Source organism: Aricia agestis, chromosome 17 (assembly GCF_905147365.1).
Source record: "Aricia agestis chromosome 17, ilAriAges1.1, whole genome shotgun sequence".
In the NCBI taxonomy this organism is placed as follows: Eukaryota; Metazoa; Arthropoda; class Insecta; order Lepidoptera; family Lycaenidae; genus Aricia; species Aricia agestis.
This window is the reverse complement of record NC_056422.1, coordinates 9059518-9079295: the sequence shown is the minus strand read 5'-3', so window position 1 is coordinate 9079295 and position 19778 is coordinate 9059518. Positions and strand designations below refer to the sequence as shown.

The following is a 19778-nucleotide window of genomic DNA, read 5'->3' as shown; positions in this document are numbered from 1 at the left end:
TAAGATGTAGTCTATCAGTTGTACGTGCGGTGTATATCTTACATCTCATGAGGACTTCACAAACTATATACTATCTGAGTAGTTGATTTCTAGGCAGATGGGGGACCTACGTAGTTTGGTCGCGTTACGTCAAATCCAGCCGACAGATCACAATTAGCATTGAATTGACGTGATCCGACCAAACGGCGTTGGTCTGTCAACTGCCTAGGAATCAATTTCCTCGATTGTACATAGTTCGTTAAGTCTATGAAATTTATTCATGGGCAAGTGCCGTCCTACGTCATTTAATTGGATTATGTCGATTCAATATTAAGGTCCCTCTTCACAATAGACCATGCTGGCCCACTATAAGGCATCGCCATTGTGTAGACAGGGTGTGTACTGTGTGCGAATGGTGTTTGATGGCGGACGATGGCCAGGCGTGGCGCGCAATGGCGTGGCCTGCAGTGGGCCATCCTCGGCCATTGTGTACTGACTACTTTAGTCATGAGCTATCGGTTGAGTTTGATATAATGCTACCAAATTACCTAAGCCAGCCTTTGAATCAACTTCTGTGATTGAACAAGGTTTAACAAAACATAGTGATCACAGTTTAGACTTTAGAGTGTTTATGTGTCACTTGCATAGAGTTTACTGTGAAAACAGCAGCACTAAAACTGTATTTTTAAATAGCGTATGAGAAAAAATTATGACGTTGGATCAGTTCTCATAGAAACGTAGCAGGCTGAATTAATTTTTTCAGCTCTATTTTTATGGTGAAATCCTTGAAAGGGACATACCTTCTAAAGTATTTTCTTACTTTGTTTTGTTACACCATGTATAATGTGTATTTTACTAAAAGGATAAGGGACCGAAGATTAAATAGTTGCAACATGAAGTAAATCTTCAGTGGTTAATTTCTATAGAGCTCTGTATGGGTAGGGCCTTACCGAGTGTAATGTGTATTATTCAAGCGTCTATTCTGAGCACGAGTCAGAAATTGTGATCGCCATCGTTGCGATACTGCAGTGCGCCGTGCGATGCGCCATGAAATGAAAATTAGTAACTCTATTTTTAAAACATTATTTTTAGGTTAACTATAAATATACTAACATAATTTGTACAAAAATATCTGCCACAAAAAACTAAATTCGAATTATAAGATTCATTCATCGATTTTTTAATGTTTTTCTATTTAGACACTGTTAAAAACATTTCTAAAGTTTATATTATCAAATCATTGCCTTGCTTTAGATCTAGGTAAAAAATCCTACGGCGTGGCGTACCAAAAATTCCTTATTTTTTAGATTCTAATATTATGCTCGTTAGATATTGTGGTGTTTGAACAGAACTTTACCAGTTACTCAGCGTGCTTTTGTTTAGCCAACAAACTACTGCACAAAATGTAAGCTCCTGTCAAATAACGACAACAAACTTTAAAGCTAAGTACTCACATACGGTTTTGCTCGATAGTTTTACTCCAAATCGAGCAATAACCACCGTGTCGCAAAGCTGATAGCTCGAAGGCTCGCTTCGAGCCGGCTCGATGGAATTAAATATGTCAATAATGTCATTTCCTTCGATTCGGAGTAAAACTATCGAGCAAAACCGTATGTGAGTACTTAGCATTAAGATAGGAACAGATTTTTAAGGTTCGCGAATTTAATATTTGATAATAAACTATGTCAGTTTACAGTAACAGACCAATTACTAAAATGGCCTATATATTGAGAGCTTTATTAACTATAATAAAAATGGTACCTAGAAATGATTAGCGTCGCCGCACACCGTAACGGTTTGCAAAGATTAATAGTAATTTAAAGATACAACCTAGTAAAAATTAATTATGAATGCCGATGACTTTACAAAGCCATTGGTAACGTCATGGTATCGAAATACAATACCAACTAAAGGAACATAACTGTTTTCTTTTTTATGACATTAAAAACGAGCAAACGGGTCACCTGATGGAAAGCAACCTGGACACTCGCAGCATCAGAAGAGCTGCAGGTGCCTTGTCGGCCTTTTAAGAGGGAATAGGGTAATAGGGGAGAGTAAGGATGGGAAGGGAAGGGAATAGGGGAGGGTAAGGAAGGGATTGGGCCTCCGGTAAACTCACTCACTCGACGAAACACAGCGCAAGCGCTGTTTCACGCCGGTTTTCTGTGAGAACATGGTATTTCTCCGGTCGAGCCGGCCCATTCGTGCCAAAACATGGCTCTCCCACGTCAAAACTGTATTAAAAATACCACGAAAAAGCTTAGGGTCAATTTTAGACCGCAACGCGACGCGTAGATGAATTTCTTAATTTGTATGGATTTGACAGATTTGCAAAACGTCACACGCAATCTGGCAATTCAGTACTTCTCGACGACGCGTAGATGCATTTCTAAATTTATATGGATTTGTTAGATTCGCAAGACGTCTCACGCAATTAAAATCTGTCAAATCCATACAAATTTATGCCGCGCCGGGCCTCGCCTCGCCTCGTCGCGTCACGTCGCGCCTAAATTGACCCTTAGTTTAAAATTTTGAGTAAGACGAGCTGCGGAGGTCGTCATTTGGCGCGCAGGTTGTTGTCAAGTATCCTGGGAAATGACCTCGGCAATACCAATGCTCTGAGAGAGTGGTAGGTGTTTCGTTATCATTGTTATATTTTTGGTGTAACAAAACAGTGGATGTACGAAAATTACGTTTTCTTAGTATATTGTATTTCGATGTGTCTTGGATTGTAGTTCCTTCCAGAAAGCACGTATATATTATAGTGTACGCAGATTCTACCAGTTTTATGCGACACAAAATATTCCATTAATTTACTTTTCAGTTTTTATACTATTGTCGACTGTTATTGTTATTATACTATTTATTGCCATTAAATAAATTAATTGCTATTACAGGAAATTGTTGAAGTGTACGCATTACTGAGCAAAATTGAATTTGTAAGAGGCGGCCTTTGAATCATTCTGATCAAGGAGAGATGAATTGCTCGAGTCATAATCAATATTTAATTATACTGATTGAGATCAGAGACAAGATTCTGGTTATATGAGTTGAGTGCATATAATTATATTTATATATTATGTAATAGCATTTCTTATAAGTATGAAAAATACCGAAGAAACCTAAATTAAGAAGTAGTTTCTGTCCTGACTATTCTACTCGACGAAAAGTTAGCTTTTGTTTAAAAAAATATTTATTTTGACTAGGTGAATAATGCAATTGTTATTTAATTCGCCTCAATAAGTATATAACTTTTAAATAATTATTATATAGGTCACCTGTAGCCATAAAAGCTATCTAATATTATTATTTGCGTTATATAATAGTATATTTTGCGGTTTTATTCTTTGAGAAGGACTTAAGTCCACGTAAAACACGTACCTATTAATTAAAATGACTCAGTGTGGTTTTGCATTCTTTACGTGCTTATTATCGAAAACTATAATTCCAACGTAAGGCCACCCAATTATTGGATCTATTCAACAACACTTTTAATTTCGATCGACCTTAGACGCTCACCGACCACACCCACCACAGATTGTTATGCAGCCTTACCGCCTTATCACAGATCCTAGTGCAAATAGCTTCTGTAGTCTGTACTAGAATTACTAAGATTATAACTTGAGTCTAAAACATCCGTAAAATAAATAAACAAAAATTTATTTGCCCATTAAGGTACGAACCAACGTTAAAAATAAGAGCTTTATTATAAAACAAAAAAAGCCTGTATTATTATAAAATGTATCTATAAAACGACTTTTTAGCGGCGGTGTGCACTTTTGTGATGGAAAAAATTTTTAAACTCCCTTCAGGCTTATGTCCCATAACCTAATCGAAAATCGTAAGACGGAGGGGCACGAGATGGTGTTTTTAAAGGAGTACGAGTAATATCCCCTCTCTTTCTTCTGCTGTGTTTCTAGCTGTATACTTATATACTGTTTACTTTCACTTCTGCTGAAACTCCCAGAGTGCAATCCGTTGTTTTTAGGGGTTCCGTACACAAATGGTAAAAACGGGACCCTATTATTAAGACTTCGATGTCTGTCTGTCCGTCTGTCTGTCTCCAGGTTGTATCTCAAGAACGGCCATAGCTAGACTTCTGAAATTTTCACAGAATATGTATATCTGTTGTCGCTATAACAACAAATACTAAAAACAAAATAAAATAAATATTTAAGGAGGGGCTCCCATACAACAAACCTGATTTTTTTTGCTATCAAATTTTGATATCAATAATGGCTATAGCTAGGCTTGAAATTTTTACAAAATCCTTAATTATATTTGTACTTTAATAATGGATAGTAAAATGTAAATAAAATAAATATTTAAGGGGGCTCCCATACAAAAATTACAATTTTTGGGCTATTTTTAGCTATGTAATGGTACGGAACCCTTCGTGCGCGAGTCCGACTCACACTTGGCTGATTATTTATACGATACTATAATAACTGTAGATGGTCGTATTATCTTTTCTAGTATGGATTCCACGTCTGCCAAAATCAACTTTTTATGATAAATGTATAAATACCCAAAATATCTCTTACATTTTTGTTCTTAAAATAACCGATTATGAAGCTACAGCTACGAGTTACGCAATTTCTGGAAATTTCCAAGATCAAGTCGAGTGCTCTCGTTCGATATGACAAGTAATTATACAATGAATTGAACTTTTTAGTAATTTAACGAGGCCAGGGGAATCGAGAGCAAATCGGGCCTGTAATTATAAGGGTAATAAAAATTATATTTTTTTACGACTGAGAAAGATATGAACCCTTGTTTTCACGTGAATTTAATGCTGGGTGCAAACGAGCGACTGGTAGCGGTGGTCGGCGACTTTGGACATTTTGGCATACGTTTACCAATATAATATATTATAAATGGTCGCTGTTAAGCATTAGTGTCCTAACCCACAATTTTTTGTCGTTAAATTTTGAATGCAGTCTTGTTCTAAATCATCTAAAGAACATAACTGCATTCATAACTCAATACGTATTTTTTGTGTGGGTTAGTACACGAATGCCTAACAGCGTCCATTAATATAATATGGCATAAAGCCTACAATCCATATCTTCTAGAATTCTGTCATTGAGAAATTAAATATTTTAACCACAGCATTTAATACACACGAAATTGTCTGTTTGAGTGTCTGTTATCTCTTTACTATTAATTACTTTTTTATTTAAATGCTTTGAGTCTCGACAAAGAATAAACAGCAGAATTTTCCCTGAAAAGCGTGCATACGGTTTCTGCAATTAGTATGAAGACTGTGGACGAATGTTGAATTTGAAAGCTCGCCATTAATCTCATGTAGCCAATATCGGTTACTAGTAAATACTGCATGACTGTAGCTTAAACACCTAGAATAAAACGTAAATTTTTCAATTCATTCATTGCACCAACGACTTGTCACTTGTCAACACAAGAGAAATAAGCTAAAGAGACGCGCGCGAATATACGCGCGAATGTAACAGAAAATCGCTCGTCTGCGCAGACCCTCACACTTGTAATATATGTGATATAATAAAACGGAGACATCAATTTAAATGCACTACGACATAAAGGCATAATTTTATTTTATTTAAACACGTTTCCTTTATTTTAAGATTTAACAAGTTTTATTAAATTTTATAATTTTGTCGTTAAATGTGTGAGAAATATGAATTTTTGACCTAAATTCAAGACTCGTTTACTTTTATTGATGATGCCTACTTATAATTTTATGAGAGTACCCTGAGTACTCACCTAGAAATAATTTAATAATAATTAAATAAACCAAAATATGTAGTTATCTTTTTCAGGCTCTAATAACTCTGTGATTAATTTGATATATTTTTTAAATTATACGTGGGAGAGCCATGCTTCGGCACGAATGGGCCGGCCCGACCGGAGAAATACCACGTTCTCACAGAAAACCGTGAAACAGCGCTTGCGCTGTGTTTCGCTGAGTGAGTGAGTTTACCGGAGGCCCAATCCCTTACCCTATTCCCTTCCCTACCCTCCCCTATTCCCTTCCCTTCCGTACCCTCCCCTATTATCCTGTTCCCTCTGAAAGGGCCGGCAACGCACCTGCAGCTCTTCTGATGCTGCGAGTGTCCATGGGCGACGGAAGTTGCTTTCCATCAGGTGACCCGTTTGCTCGTTTGCCCCCTTATTTCATAAAAAAAAAGACTTCAAATCTTCTTCTAATATATAAAATTCTCGTGTCACAATGTTAGATCTGTCTGGTCTGAAAATCGGCTACTGGTTACTTTTTATATTGATAAGTGCATTTGTTGAATAAATAATAGTAGGTAATAGGGCATGGCGGTATTGGGAATTTTTGCAATACCGGTATAATACCGGTATTGATTTTTCAAAAACCGGTTTTCCGGTTTTTCGGTACTTTTGCGGTATATTAAAAAAAGCGCTAAATCTTTTATATTTTTATATTTAATTTAATCGAATAAACAAAAAAAAAACATTAAAATCAACTTGTTTATTTAAAGTTAAACAGTGTTTTGTTCCTTAAACTAAACAAATAACTAAAAAAAATCTTCCTTAAGTATACTTAACCAACAATTTAAACATTAAAAAAACGACTATCATTTACATATAAGTTTCCAGTGATGGAATCCAGACAGACCCGGAGAAACTGGAAGCAGTTTAAAATTGGTCAAACCCTAAGAAAAAAACCGAAGTGCGAGCATTCCTGAGCCTATGCTCATGCTGGCATTTTGTTAAGGGATTCTCGGAGATAGCCAAACCATTACATCGGCTGACATAAGATTAACGACAATTTAGTTGGGATAAGACTTCTGAAGATTCTTTTCAGAAACTGAAGAAACATCATTTCTTTTCAGAAATGAAGTGGCTACTGCAATTCAAGAATCCAGAAGGTCAAGTAGCTCGATGGATTGAACATGAACAGCTCCAGGAGTTTGACTTCAAGACGGAACACCGCAGCGGAAAGGCGCATGGGAATGCCGATGCACTTTCACGAAGGCCGTGTTCGGAAGACTGCAAACATTGTGTTAAGCAGGAATCTAACGAAGTAACAGTTAAAGTTAAAGTTAAATAGAACAAGTCCTTTGAGTCTCTGGGAAAATAATACCATGAGGGAGGCTCAAGAAAGAAATGACGACCTTCGGCACATCATCACATGGAAGAAAACTGGAGTGTACTGGGCGCACTGGGACAGTCTGATACTTCAAAATGGAATACTCTCTCGAAAATGGGAGAAGACTAACGGCAGATAGTTCTATCTTCAGATAGTTGTCCCAAGAACGAGAGTACCAGATGTTCTTCATGAGATACACAGCATAAGAGTCAGCAGGTCTTTCTCTCCAAATCCTTCGAACCCTAGCACGTAACATTATTATAATAATAAGTGTGACTAAGAAATATGCCAACAAAGAACTCCCACACACACAGCAAAACTATTATTTTACTAGCAGTTGATTTTGAGTGTATTGGTATACAGTTTTCAATTGTTTCATAAATCATAATATTGTGTACAAAAATACATTAAAGCTAAAATACCGAAAAACCGGTAATTTTCTCTTTAGCACCGGTATTTAAAAATGGTCTAAATGTTGCGGTATTACCGGTTTTCCGATAATACCGATTACCGGTATCCATGCCCTAGTAGGTACATTATTACAACTGGAGACTGACGGCGATCATTGTTTGTGCGACGGGATAGCGATGGACGTTGCCATGATGACATACTTATTTAGTCACTTCAATAAAATAATACGGGCGAAATCCTACTTCCTACTATATATATACAGGGTGCAATTAAACCTACCTGCCAATTTTTTTTTGGGGCTTAGGTATCATTAGGTGAGTCCATTAAACCAAAAAATAGGGTGTTAATTTTTTTACAATAACATATTTTATCCCAAAAAAAATCGATGCACAATGGTCACTTCATAAGGAGTAAACTTTTTTTTATTTAAGTACCTATGTAGTATTCTCTCTTTGTGAAAAAAAAAATAAACGCAAACGTGCCGCCGTTAGGGCCGTATGCCCGTATATGCTTGCAATGATGAAATATTATGAATGAATTGAGTAATGAATTAAAGTCTATAATTACTTTTAAATATTTTAACGTAAATACTTTAAAAAGAAAATATTTTCATACAAAAGAGTTCAACGTCATTTTCCTGGTTACGAGCTTTTGTGTCCTAATTGTTTGCTTAGTTGTGACTTGTGATATAATTTTAAATTAAAAGGCTTGATTAATTTAAAAAAATAGTTTTTACTTTATTTTGCACTACACTACACTACAACTACAGCTGTTAAGAAAGGACAACCATATTCCGTCGGATTACATAATCTACTTCACATTATATTTTTATACATATAACTGACACATTATCTGATATTATCATATACATATGATAATATGACAGTCATAATAAATACTATCTTCCTCTATATTTTGTCGTTTCATCCAAGTTACTGAATCTAGCTATTTACTGAATCTAGTAAATAGTTGTAAACGCGCTTTATAAAACTGCGCGTTCAGCGCTTGTCATCTTACCATACCTTAAACATCAGGGGCACTGCAACGCAAGAAAGCAATATAGCCTCGCTATACAGTCTCAAATAAAGCCTCTGTCCCAACGCACAACCAGGTAGTGAATAATTAAACTATATAAATCTAACGTTCACCTGAATTGCCTTATCTCTTATCAGTGCGGTATTAAGGCGCGCTCTAACCTATTAAGTAATGAAAAATCGGTAACTGCGCTGCGCGTGCGACGAGTAGGCGCGCCACCGGCACGCTTACCGCGGACAACGTGTCTTGATAGTTGCAAAATTGTGTACAGCGGACAAAGTGATTTGGTACTTGCTGTTGCTAAATTGATACCGGGCTGGATTTATTAGGCCGTTTTATTCAGAGAGTAATTCTTCATAGACTTTGTTGTATGACACGGGGAGCGAATTAGATAACTTTTATAATAATACTAGCTGTCCCGATGAACTTCGTGTCACTTTAAAACCTTCCTTGGACTTCTACGAATATTTTAAGACTAAAATTAGCCCAATCCGTTCAGCAGTTTTCAAGTTTTAGCGTTACTAACACAATTGAAAATCCATTTTTATATATATAGATAATGGGGTGCTTAAATCTTATATATAAAATTCTCGTGTCACAATGTTAGTTACCGTACTCCTCCGAAACGGCTTTACTGATTTTTACCAAATTTTATATGCAGAATCAGTAGGTCTGAGAATCGGCTACTGGCTACTTTTTATATTGATTAGTGCATTTGTTGAATGAATAATAGTAAACGAGACTGACCATTGTTTGTTTGACAGGATAGCGATGGACGTTGCCATGGTGGCATACTTATTTAGTCACTCCAATAAAATAATATGGGCGAAATGAAACTGGCCGGGACAGCTAGTATTACGATATAATTCACAACGCCTTAATTTTATTTTCAGTAAAGGTTTCTCTAACATATCGTATGAAACAAAGTTAGGGAGACATTTTGATATTACTAAACTGGATGACGAAATGCTTTAATACAAACTGTTGGTTTAAATACAATAAATTATTGTTGCAATTTGCTGGGGCACGTGTGACAGTGACAAAATTGGTGTATATCTCTGTCTCTGTTGTGTAGCGTAGACGAAATACTTTGGTGGTTACTGGTTGCCAGTCTTATAAGACGTTGCATGTGTGCTTAACTGACAGATACAAAATACTAAGTTTTAACGTATTAGTTATAACAGTATAGTAGAGTCATTTCTTAATTATTTGTTTTTTTTTTTTTTATGAAATAAGGGGGCAAACGAGCAAACGGGTCACCTGATGGAAAGCAACTTCCGTCGCCCATGGACACTGGCAGCATCAGAAGAGCTGCAGGTGCGTTGCCGGCCTTCTAAGGGGTAATAGGGGAGGGTAGGGAAGGGAATAGGGGAGGGTACGGAAGGAAATAGGGGAGGGTAGGGAAAGGAAAAGGGTAGGGGATTGGGCCTCCGGTAAACTCACTTACTCGGCGAAACACAGCGGAAGCGCTGTTTCACGCCGGTTTTCTGTGAGGACGTGGTATCTCTCCGGTCGAGCCGGCCCATACGTGCCGAAGCATGGCTCTCCCACGTCAACATGTTTACATGAATTTGGTGTTTTAAATCGTAAATGATGTTGTTATCTGCCGAATATTTTGTATTTTTTGACCGACTTCCAATAAAGAAGAGGTAATACGTTCGGCTGTATGTATTTTTTATTATTATTATAGAGTTTGATTTAACTAAACAATTGTTAAGAAAAGTATATAATATAAAAAATGGAACGAAGTTATTTCTTATGTTCAAAAAACCTGTATACATATACACTCAAAAAAATATAAAAAACGCCATCTACTGACGCCCAGGAATACTAACAACGCGTTGCTGTACTTTATTCTCAAAAACATTGACGCACAGGAATACTATCAACGCCCTCTGCCCCTACCATGCAGGTACTAATAAAAAGTGTCGTAACCACATTTTCAGGCTAGCCCAAGGCGCAATGCGCGATAAGGAACTAATTCCAAAATATATTTTTCTACGCTTAAAATATAATGTTTAAATATGTCAACTATCAAAGAGGGGAAAATATGACACGTTGCGTTGTCACTGTCTTGATATTGACGTGCGTTGTCGTAACGCAGGTACGTGCATAAAGTTAATATACCTAGCGGAATAGAGAAACAAAGGCCTGAGCAAGAGAGATGTCACTATCAATAACACTGCGTGGTAAAAAGAAACGTGTGATACATGACAGCAGCACTCTTTTTTTGACGGCACGTGCCGCACGTTGACAATTTAATATCATAGAATTCATGTTCAATCATGCTTGTGTAAGTGTATACGTACACATATTTTTACACACAGATGAAAACCAATTTCGGTTTCGTTTGACAGCTCGAGATTGTTGCTCTATTCCGCTAGGTATATTAACTTTACGGGTATGTGGCATACGCTTCGTATGCCACATAGCTGCGTTTTTCTATCTAAAAACGCAACACTGCAGTGTGATCACGCTCCAACAATAACTTTAACCAACCAATTTCGGCTTCGATCTAGGAATCGATCCAAGTTGACCCTGACACGAGTGTTACAATTACCTCTATGGCCCATAACAGTTAACCCCCCAGCTAACGCTTAACCCTGCAATCTTCTGGTATTATACTCATCCATCTAGCCGCTAATTGAGATAGTTTAGCCAGCCAACCGTAGATTGGACAGCGAAAGTTCAGCTAAAGTTCAAAACGGCTTCTTGTTTTAGTTGCATCATGAAATATTATTTGATACGAGGATCAGAGGGGTCAAGAAATTATCGATAACTTTGTTGCGAAAATGTTAAATTACTCGTGTTTTTAACGTTAAGACGGGTTGGGATGAGATCCATTAAAGGAATAGATCATAACACTTGTAAAAACATTCGTTTGTTAGTATTTTTAGCAATATTCCGCGAAATAAACTTCCACCTTTAAGTAAATGAGTGAGTGTACGCATAGGCATGCGTACAGCACCTCCCTCCTCCAACACCTGCAAGAATCTGCAAACACCACCACCACACAAGCAACAATGTCGGCAAATCCGTGCAAGGCCCTCACCACCATGCAGGTTGAAAACCTCGACGCGCGTTTCGCCCCAACACCGGAGCATCCTCAGGATGTGGACTCTACGAACAACGTCCGTCAATTGAATATTGCTTAAAATAATAACAAACTAAATTTTAAGCTATGGATTTCCGCAAAGTAACGCCTGATTCCATTAACCACTTGTAAAAAGTTAGAAAAAGTATGCAAGAATTTCAAAACTTACAGCCGCAATCAGAGACGAATATTTTTTACTTAACTGAAATTGAATGAAGTAGAGTAATTATTTCTTTCCATCAGGTAACCCGTTTGCTTGTTTGCCCCCTAATTTTATTAATGATACGCCTAAGATTGACTATTGATGATTTGATATGTGATATTATGACATACCTATTATAGTTTAACCGAGTTTCAACCCACACTTATGCAAGTAGGCCTAAGTATGGAAATCTTGGTACCAGGAGAAATTGTAAAAGTTCTATAAGAAGTAACAAACAAATCATACAGTACATCAACTTGTTAGTTATAAAAAATCCTAAAACTGAGTCACGGAAGCAGTAACAATAATCACATCAGATAATTTTTAAACGACCTTTCTAAATCATTAGCTCAAACAAATTGTTTCTTAGCATTATAAATTAGTACGCATTTGTAGTATGTTAGCGATTTGAACTATTTGACTTCGCAAACCTTAACATGCTCATAAATAACCACGAATTTCTGAACGGTAGAGGTCGGCGTTTAAATAATTGCTGTTTTGTTTCAAATTGATTACTATTTGATTTACTAGACTGACGTCCGCAACTCCGATGCGCCAAAATTCGTTTGTCGTAACTCGTGCGGGAATATATATTTTTTCCGGGATAAAAATTAAAAAGTATCCGTTTTTTCCCTGGACTCAAAGGGACCCATATCAAACAGAAAAATTGGTTCAGCGGTTCTGGTGTAAAGAGTTATCAGACTGATACATATTCGCATCTATAATATTAATATAGATACGAATGTAGTAGGTATGGATTATGACATAATATTTAAACAAGTCTTAGCTTTTGAATGGAAATTTTATTTTTAACCAATTTAAGTTATCCGTACGAGGATCGGGTGATTTTTCTCCACGTCCTGAAAAATATTGTAACATATAAAATTATAAATCCATGAATTTGCGACAGCAACGCAGCAGTCAATGTATACTGTATCGCCTATGCTTTGCTTTTGCAAGGTACAAAATAATAATTACCCTGCTCATATTTTTTACGAAAATAAAATTACGTCACATATCGGTAGCGCATAGTTTAATTAGTTTTCTAATAAAATTCATCTGTGGAACCCACCAATTTTTATAAAATCCATTATGTTGTATATTTTTGCAGAGACTGTCTCATTGGTTGACGGCGACGTTAGATTGAACTTTAAACTATTGAAACGTTCTGAAATTAAAATAAAATTTAAATATTTATGATTTATGAAATTAAAAATATATTTATGAAAATAAAAACTATTGCAATTTGTAGGACATTTTTAGTAATTAATGAAGGTATATCTTACCCATAAGCCTATCCTCTAAATCGTTTATAGCCATTTTAAGGTCTTTCATGTGAACCATCTTATCATCCGATCCTAAAAATAATAATAATAATTACATATTATAGTAATCAAAAGCGAGTATGAAGTCATATCTATGTTCCGATTCTCGTACCTTGAATACCGCTTCGATTGAAGACAATATTCATACGCGAGTATGAATATTGTCTTCAATAGAAGCCGCATTCGAAATATAAGAATCCTTGGCCTTAGTAAGGGCCAACCCACACGTACCACAACCGCACGACAACAACAACCACACCACGTGGTCGGGTGTATATTTCGTATTGTAAGTAAACTGCACTATTCACACTTACCACATTTTGCAGTTGTTGTCAACCACTTGTGTGATACCGACCACATCGCAACCACAAGCGAACTATTGGCCGACCACATCGCAACCACAACGTTGCGTCGATGCAATGACAGTGCGGCGCCGCACACAGCCCGCGCTCTTCCCCTGCTCCGTTTCATTAACCTTCGTACGTAATCACATCACAACTACTGGCGACAACGCACCCACGTCGACATTTTGTCGGTACCATAAGTCACAACGCAACTACAAAAAGATGCAGGGAGATACATAACCACTGCTTGACGGCATTTTGTCGTTGCGAGTGTGGTTGTGGTACGTGTGGGTTGGCCCTAAATATTACAAGACGTATGTTATGAATAATTATTATAATATTATGTACTATCACAGAAGTTAATTCATAGGCAGATGACGGACCTACACGTAATTTGGTCGAGTTATGTCAAACTCAGCCGTCAGATCACGAATATATTATTGATTATTGAATTGACATAACCCGACCATTTGACCGTCCGTCAACTGCTTTTGATTTAATTTCTTCGATGGTAGGTACCTACTTATTTTTAATATTTTTTTACCTTCGGCTTGTTTAGCGACCTTTATAGTTGTGACTGTTTTAGGGGCGACTGTTGTAGTTGTACTATTTTCTTCTCCTGTATTAAAAATTCAAATTTATATTAGATAAAAAAAAAAATCGAACGAAATACTAAGATTATTTAAGTCTTTTTTTTTAAACTCACATACTGGTTAAATGTGTCTGGTAGCTGCTATACTTTGAGTTTTATTTTATTACACTATTCAATTTAATTTTATGCTACGAATAATTTTATGCCACGAAAAATATTGACTTACTCAAAATTCGTCTTCCAACACCTATTTCTTGAAATAACCTTCTCAGATCTTCTACACTAATAACTTGCCTTTTATCTATAATGAAATATGTAGAAGATCGATTAAAATAGTTTTTAATTCACTTAAGTACTTTAAAATATAAATAACTTTTCGATTAATAATTTGGTGTTTTACTGTAAAATTTTAATTAACCATTTTATAATATCAGTAAGTACAGATAAATATATTAAAAACACCAAAATAATAATAACGTGTTAGTAATAGAACATAGCTTCTCAAAGGCACTTAGCGAGGGGTCTAAAATACAGCTGCGGGTTCGACATTAATGTGACGTTGGCTCTTGGACTATAAACTCGATGGAGGAAGCACTATTTTGTTCTGAATATATTAGAATAATATGTGCAGTGAGCTAAGGTAGGTGTAAGTAAATTTACAGTAGCAAATTGAAATTATACCAAATGATATTATTTCATCTTAAAATATAGTTCTAGTTTAAGTTATGATTAAAATAAGTCATCATTATGTTTTTAGGGTTAGGGTTTCTCAGATGTACTATTAGGAAACTTCTGAATATAAAAAAAATGTGGTCCGATTATTTAAAAAGCAGTGTTTTTGTTTTACAGAACTTTGAATTTTAATAGTTTAATAGAGCTATTATTTCAAGTTAAGTAAATTCTCAAAATAAAAAGTGTTAGTACTGGTTTTTGAATTTTGTTTTAGAGTAATAAATAAACATTAAAGAATTATTATTTTAAACTCACATGCATTAGTAAATTGCACTACTTTAGTTGTAGTAGTTTCAGGGCCGCCTTCTGCTTCTATAGTAAATTCTACTTCGATATCGTCATATTTTGGCAAACTTTCTATGAAATTATCTAAATATAATTTTAGTCAGTCCTACATGATATACTTTTAACTTAAAATAATATCCATATTTTCATACTTCCTATATCCATAAAATTTTACCATTCAAGGAGTTTTGCAAGGTCGAAACAAAAACTAATCAGATGGTGCAAGGTCTATATTATGGTGAATGTGGCAAAACATCCCAACCAAGCTCCAATAATTTTTGCCGAATGACCAAAGATGTGTGTGGCTTTGCATTTTTTTAATTTTGCATTGCTTTTAATTTTGTGAGTTGTTCAATGTAGAAATAAGAATTAATCATTCGGTCTCGGTAAGAATTCAAAGTATTCAAAGTAGACAACTCCACCGCCAGATGAAAATTTGGCAAACCAATTTTGACACTGTAGTTCTTTTAAGGCTTCGTCACCATAAAAAGCACATAAGTTTATGAGCTTGCTATGCGTTTTTCCCTTTGCGGAAATAAAAAAGGAAAGCATATGACGAAAATGTTCCTTTTGATTTTCCATTTTTTAACGAAGGCCAAACGAAAACTACGCAACCTGTCAAAAAACTCTTTTTACCGATAACAGCTGCTATTAAATAACAACATGTATTTTACAATAATTTGTACCACGTCTGCAAACCTAAAAATTCAACTGAAGCCATCTATGAGTGTAATACGCAATTACTTACTTGCCAACCTATAGATACAGTTCTGAGTGAACAAAAATGAGAGTAATTTAGAGTTTTCTACGTTGTAGTTTATTGTGCAAAAAATTATGTCACATTTAAAAGCCGTTGCAAAATTAAACAATCATTATATTGTTATTACACTGACCTGTTTTAAAAGGTTTTAGATGACATAAAATTAAATACAAATATATGCCACTTAATTCCATTAAAATAAGCACAAAATATGACATACGAACACTAGCCACTGAAATAATATTTGTTAATATTATAACGTTTCTTTTTATGTGTACGCCGATTGAAAAAATCCGTAAAAATATCGTAAAGTTGGTCGTAAAACGTAAGTGCGTATGAAAACTTATTAAGTTATAAAAATTTAACAAATATAATAAAAATAAGTACGTTCAGCAATTTTAGTTGCTCAATTTGCTCAAGCCGTGTATTTTTTTTTAAGTTTACAAAATGCTGTATTTATAAAGTTTTGATTTCATGGTACTTTAGCATTAATTCTAAGTAAACGTAATTGTATAACAATTAAAAAGGATTTAATTTTGATTAAACTTTAATATGCCACCGTAGAAATATAGCAAGTACCCTCACAATTTAAAACTTTAATATTACGATAAGTATTACGAAATGATCGATTGTAAACAAACGGTAATTCGATTGTTATATACTTATCATCTCCGCTAGGGAGGCATTGTAATATCAGTAAAAAAGTTTTTACTCACCTGGAAAAACCGGAAATTAAAGGAATCACCGACGTCGAGGCTTCACGGGCAGGCTAGCTTGTCTCTTTGAAGGACACACACAATGCACAACGATTAAATTACTTTTGCAATACTGTCCACTAAAATATTATATTGAGCTATTATATTATTATTTAGTCAGAAAACCTCTAAATATGTTATTACTTTATTAGATTAATACAAAAATTTCTCCAGCGTTTGTGAACCGATTATCGAAAAAAAATAATTAGTGTTTAGTGTATCATTCCTATCATTCCTATTTGATATCATGTTCACAAACGTTGTGATCTGATGAGGGAATCCATGAGAAATCGAGGAAACTTTTAAAAATTAATTAAATGGTGATTCCGGTTTCATGAGAAGTATGTATTCAAAACATAGTGTCCAATATCCTACCAAAAAGTAAGGGTCGTACGTAAACCGTAAGTAGACCGTAGTTCAGAAGGTGCTGAGAGAACTCGACCTGACCCCTTATAGATACCAGTTTGGGGGCCTCGGCGTTGTTTTAAGAACGGAAAGCATATTATATGCTACCATGCAAATTACATTCATCTTCGTCATCTTATGATCTTACTATTGGTACTTTTCATAGTCTATATTTCACTTAAAAATCGCGGGGAACAGCTAGTGAATGATAATAAGTCGGCACGCTTCTTTTGAATTTGAACTCATTAATATTGTAAACAAGACAAAGATTTATTTTATTGCTTCTCCAAATGTTAAAACTTAAAATGTATAGGTAGCCGTTAGTACAGTATTAAAATTTTATTTAACACTTACTTTTATTGAAGTAATTTGTAATTCTATTAGTCTAAGCGTGATAAAATGTAGCCTATAGCCTTCCTCGATAAATGGGCTATCTAACACTGAAAGAATTTTTCAAATAAGACCAGTAGTTTTAAATAATTTAAGCCCTTTTAAATAATTTCCCCGGTTTTTTCCACACTTCCTCCATTTCTTCGCTCCTATAACCTATTAGTCTTAGCGTGATAAAATATAGCCTATAGCCTTTCTCGATAAATGGGCTGTCTAACATTGAAATAATTTTTCAAATCGGACCAGTAGTTCCTGAGATTAGCGCGTTCAAACAAATAAACAAACAAACTCTTCCGCTTTATAATATTAAGTATACTCGTACATTATAACTGCAATGTTTTCACGCTAGAGGCAGTAACTGAATCAGAGATTGTGATTGAAAATGTATTCATGTCGAGTAATTTACACGCTAGCACAGAATACTTATTAGTTTAACAAACGCTAGTAGATCTGCAGGTAGATAGGAGACCGTAAAACCGAATTGCTTTTCGGGTAAATTACGGACCTTATTTATTCGCTAGGATATACAAATAGTTGGAGACTATCCTAATTGTCATTACTAACATACTAATATTTTAAATGTGAAAGTGTGCCTGTCTGTTACCTGTTCACGCTGTTTGTATGAAATTTGGTATAGAGATACTTTAAAAGAAGGGAAATGACATTGTATAGATATTGTTGTGAAAAAACGTCCAACTTTATACGTGGGAGAGCCATGATTCGGCACGAATGGACTGGCTTGACCGGAGAAATACCAAGTTCTCACAGAAAACCGGCGTGCAACAGCGCTTGCGCTGTGTTTCGCTGAGTGAGTGAGTTTACCGGAGGCCCAATCCCCTTCCCTACCCTCCCCTATTTCCTTCCCTTCCCATCCCCACCCTCCCCTATTCCCTTCCCTTCCCATCCCTACCCTCCCCTATTCCCTTCCCTTCCCATCCCTACCCTACCCTATTACCCCTTAAAAGGACGGCAACGCACCTGCGGCTCTTCTGATGCTGCGAGTGTCCATGGGCGACGGAAGTTGCTTTCCATCAGGTGACGCGTTTGCTCGTTTGCCCCCTTATTTCATAAAAAAAAAACGCACGAAGAACGAAATAGAGCAAAAATAGGCTGAAAATTGTGTTTTTTATATGGCTATTTAATTATTTCATTTATTTTAATTTTATTTAAAAAAAACTGAGTAGGTATTTCGTAAATATTTCAAGTGCCTAAGTGTTGCCGTTATTGACATCGAGCAAAAAATAGCAAAAAAAACACGTTTGTTCTATGGGAGCCCCCGTTTAATATAAATATATTTAAATTATTTTGTTTTTAGTATTTGTTGTTATTACGACAACAGCTATACACAATCTGTGAAACCTCAAAAGTCTAGCTATAGTGGTTCTTGAGTTACAGCCTGGAGACACACAGACAGACAGACGGACAGACATCGAAGTCTTAGTAATAGGGTCCCGTTTTTACCCTTTGGTTACGGAACCCTAAAAATTGTACGGTTCCCGCGCGATCAACAGATTTTGACTCAACGGAGTTGCAGATGTTATTATTAATCTATATCAACTTTGTTGGATGAAATAACCATCTCTGTTTTTGTTTTAATTTCTGCCTGTAGCTCTACTATGAGCTTAAAACTATAGTATTTTTCGATACTCGATACCGACTACCAATTGTATTGTTTGTATTGTATTGTATTGTTTATATTACCAGTCAGGTAATTTGTTTCTGATATCTGTGGGTAATTTAAAATACAATTAATTTTTAGTATGGCAAATTTTACAGCGCCTCTAGCGGTCACTTGCGGAACTAAAATCGCCATACTAAATATTTACCTAGTCGGTATCGAGTATCGATAAATACTATAGCTTTAAACTCATGGTAGAGGTACTGTTGACCAACCAGAAAGTTGTTTTTCTAAGTCAGATTTGTCAATGCCCAAAAATGCCGTGCTACCTGTCTGATTATAGGTAGAAATAATTGCATGTTGTTTAATAAATAATTTATTTTCATTACATTTCTAGACGTCATAATTCATACAAATTTTTACTAACCCTCTGGGCAAATTGGCTTTATGACACCTATGGTCCCACTTGCCCCAATCTGGGTTAAAGTTAACCCAGGGTTAAATATGATGTCAATTTAATAATACGAAGAATGAGAGAGAGAACGTGACAGCCCATAGTTAATTTTAACCCTGATTTGTTCCATCGGGCGTTAGTACTTAAAAATAATTGTCTAGAAATAGAATTAGCGTCTAAGTGGTCCAGCTTTGACTTTGATTATGATTTATATACTTCAATAATTATATCGCCTAAGGCTTTGTAAATTTTGCTGTTGCAAAATCCTAAATCTTAAAAGTCTAAATTTTAATATTTCACT

General features: G+C 35.5%; 1 protein-coding gene across 1 annotated transcript; it reads right to left on the bottom strand.

Annotated features, from left to right (window-relative positions):
- Positions 1–12600: 12600 nt before the first annotated feature.
- LOC121735678 lies at positions 12601–15816 on the bottom strand. Its single transcript, XM_042126579.1, has 7 exons — positions 15795–15816; positions 15066–15179; positions 14305–14379; positions 14031–14105; positions 13104–13175; positions 12890–12985; positions 12601–12677 (listed from the first exon to the last, which is right to left on the bottom strand). The coding sequence occupies exons 1-7, from the start codon at positions 15814–15816 to the stop codon at positions 12601–12603; spliced, it is 531 nt and encodes a 176-aa protein (XP_041982513.1).
- Between the last annotated feature and the right edge of the window lie 3962 nt (positions 15817–19778).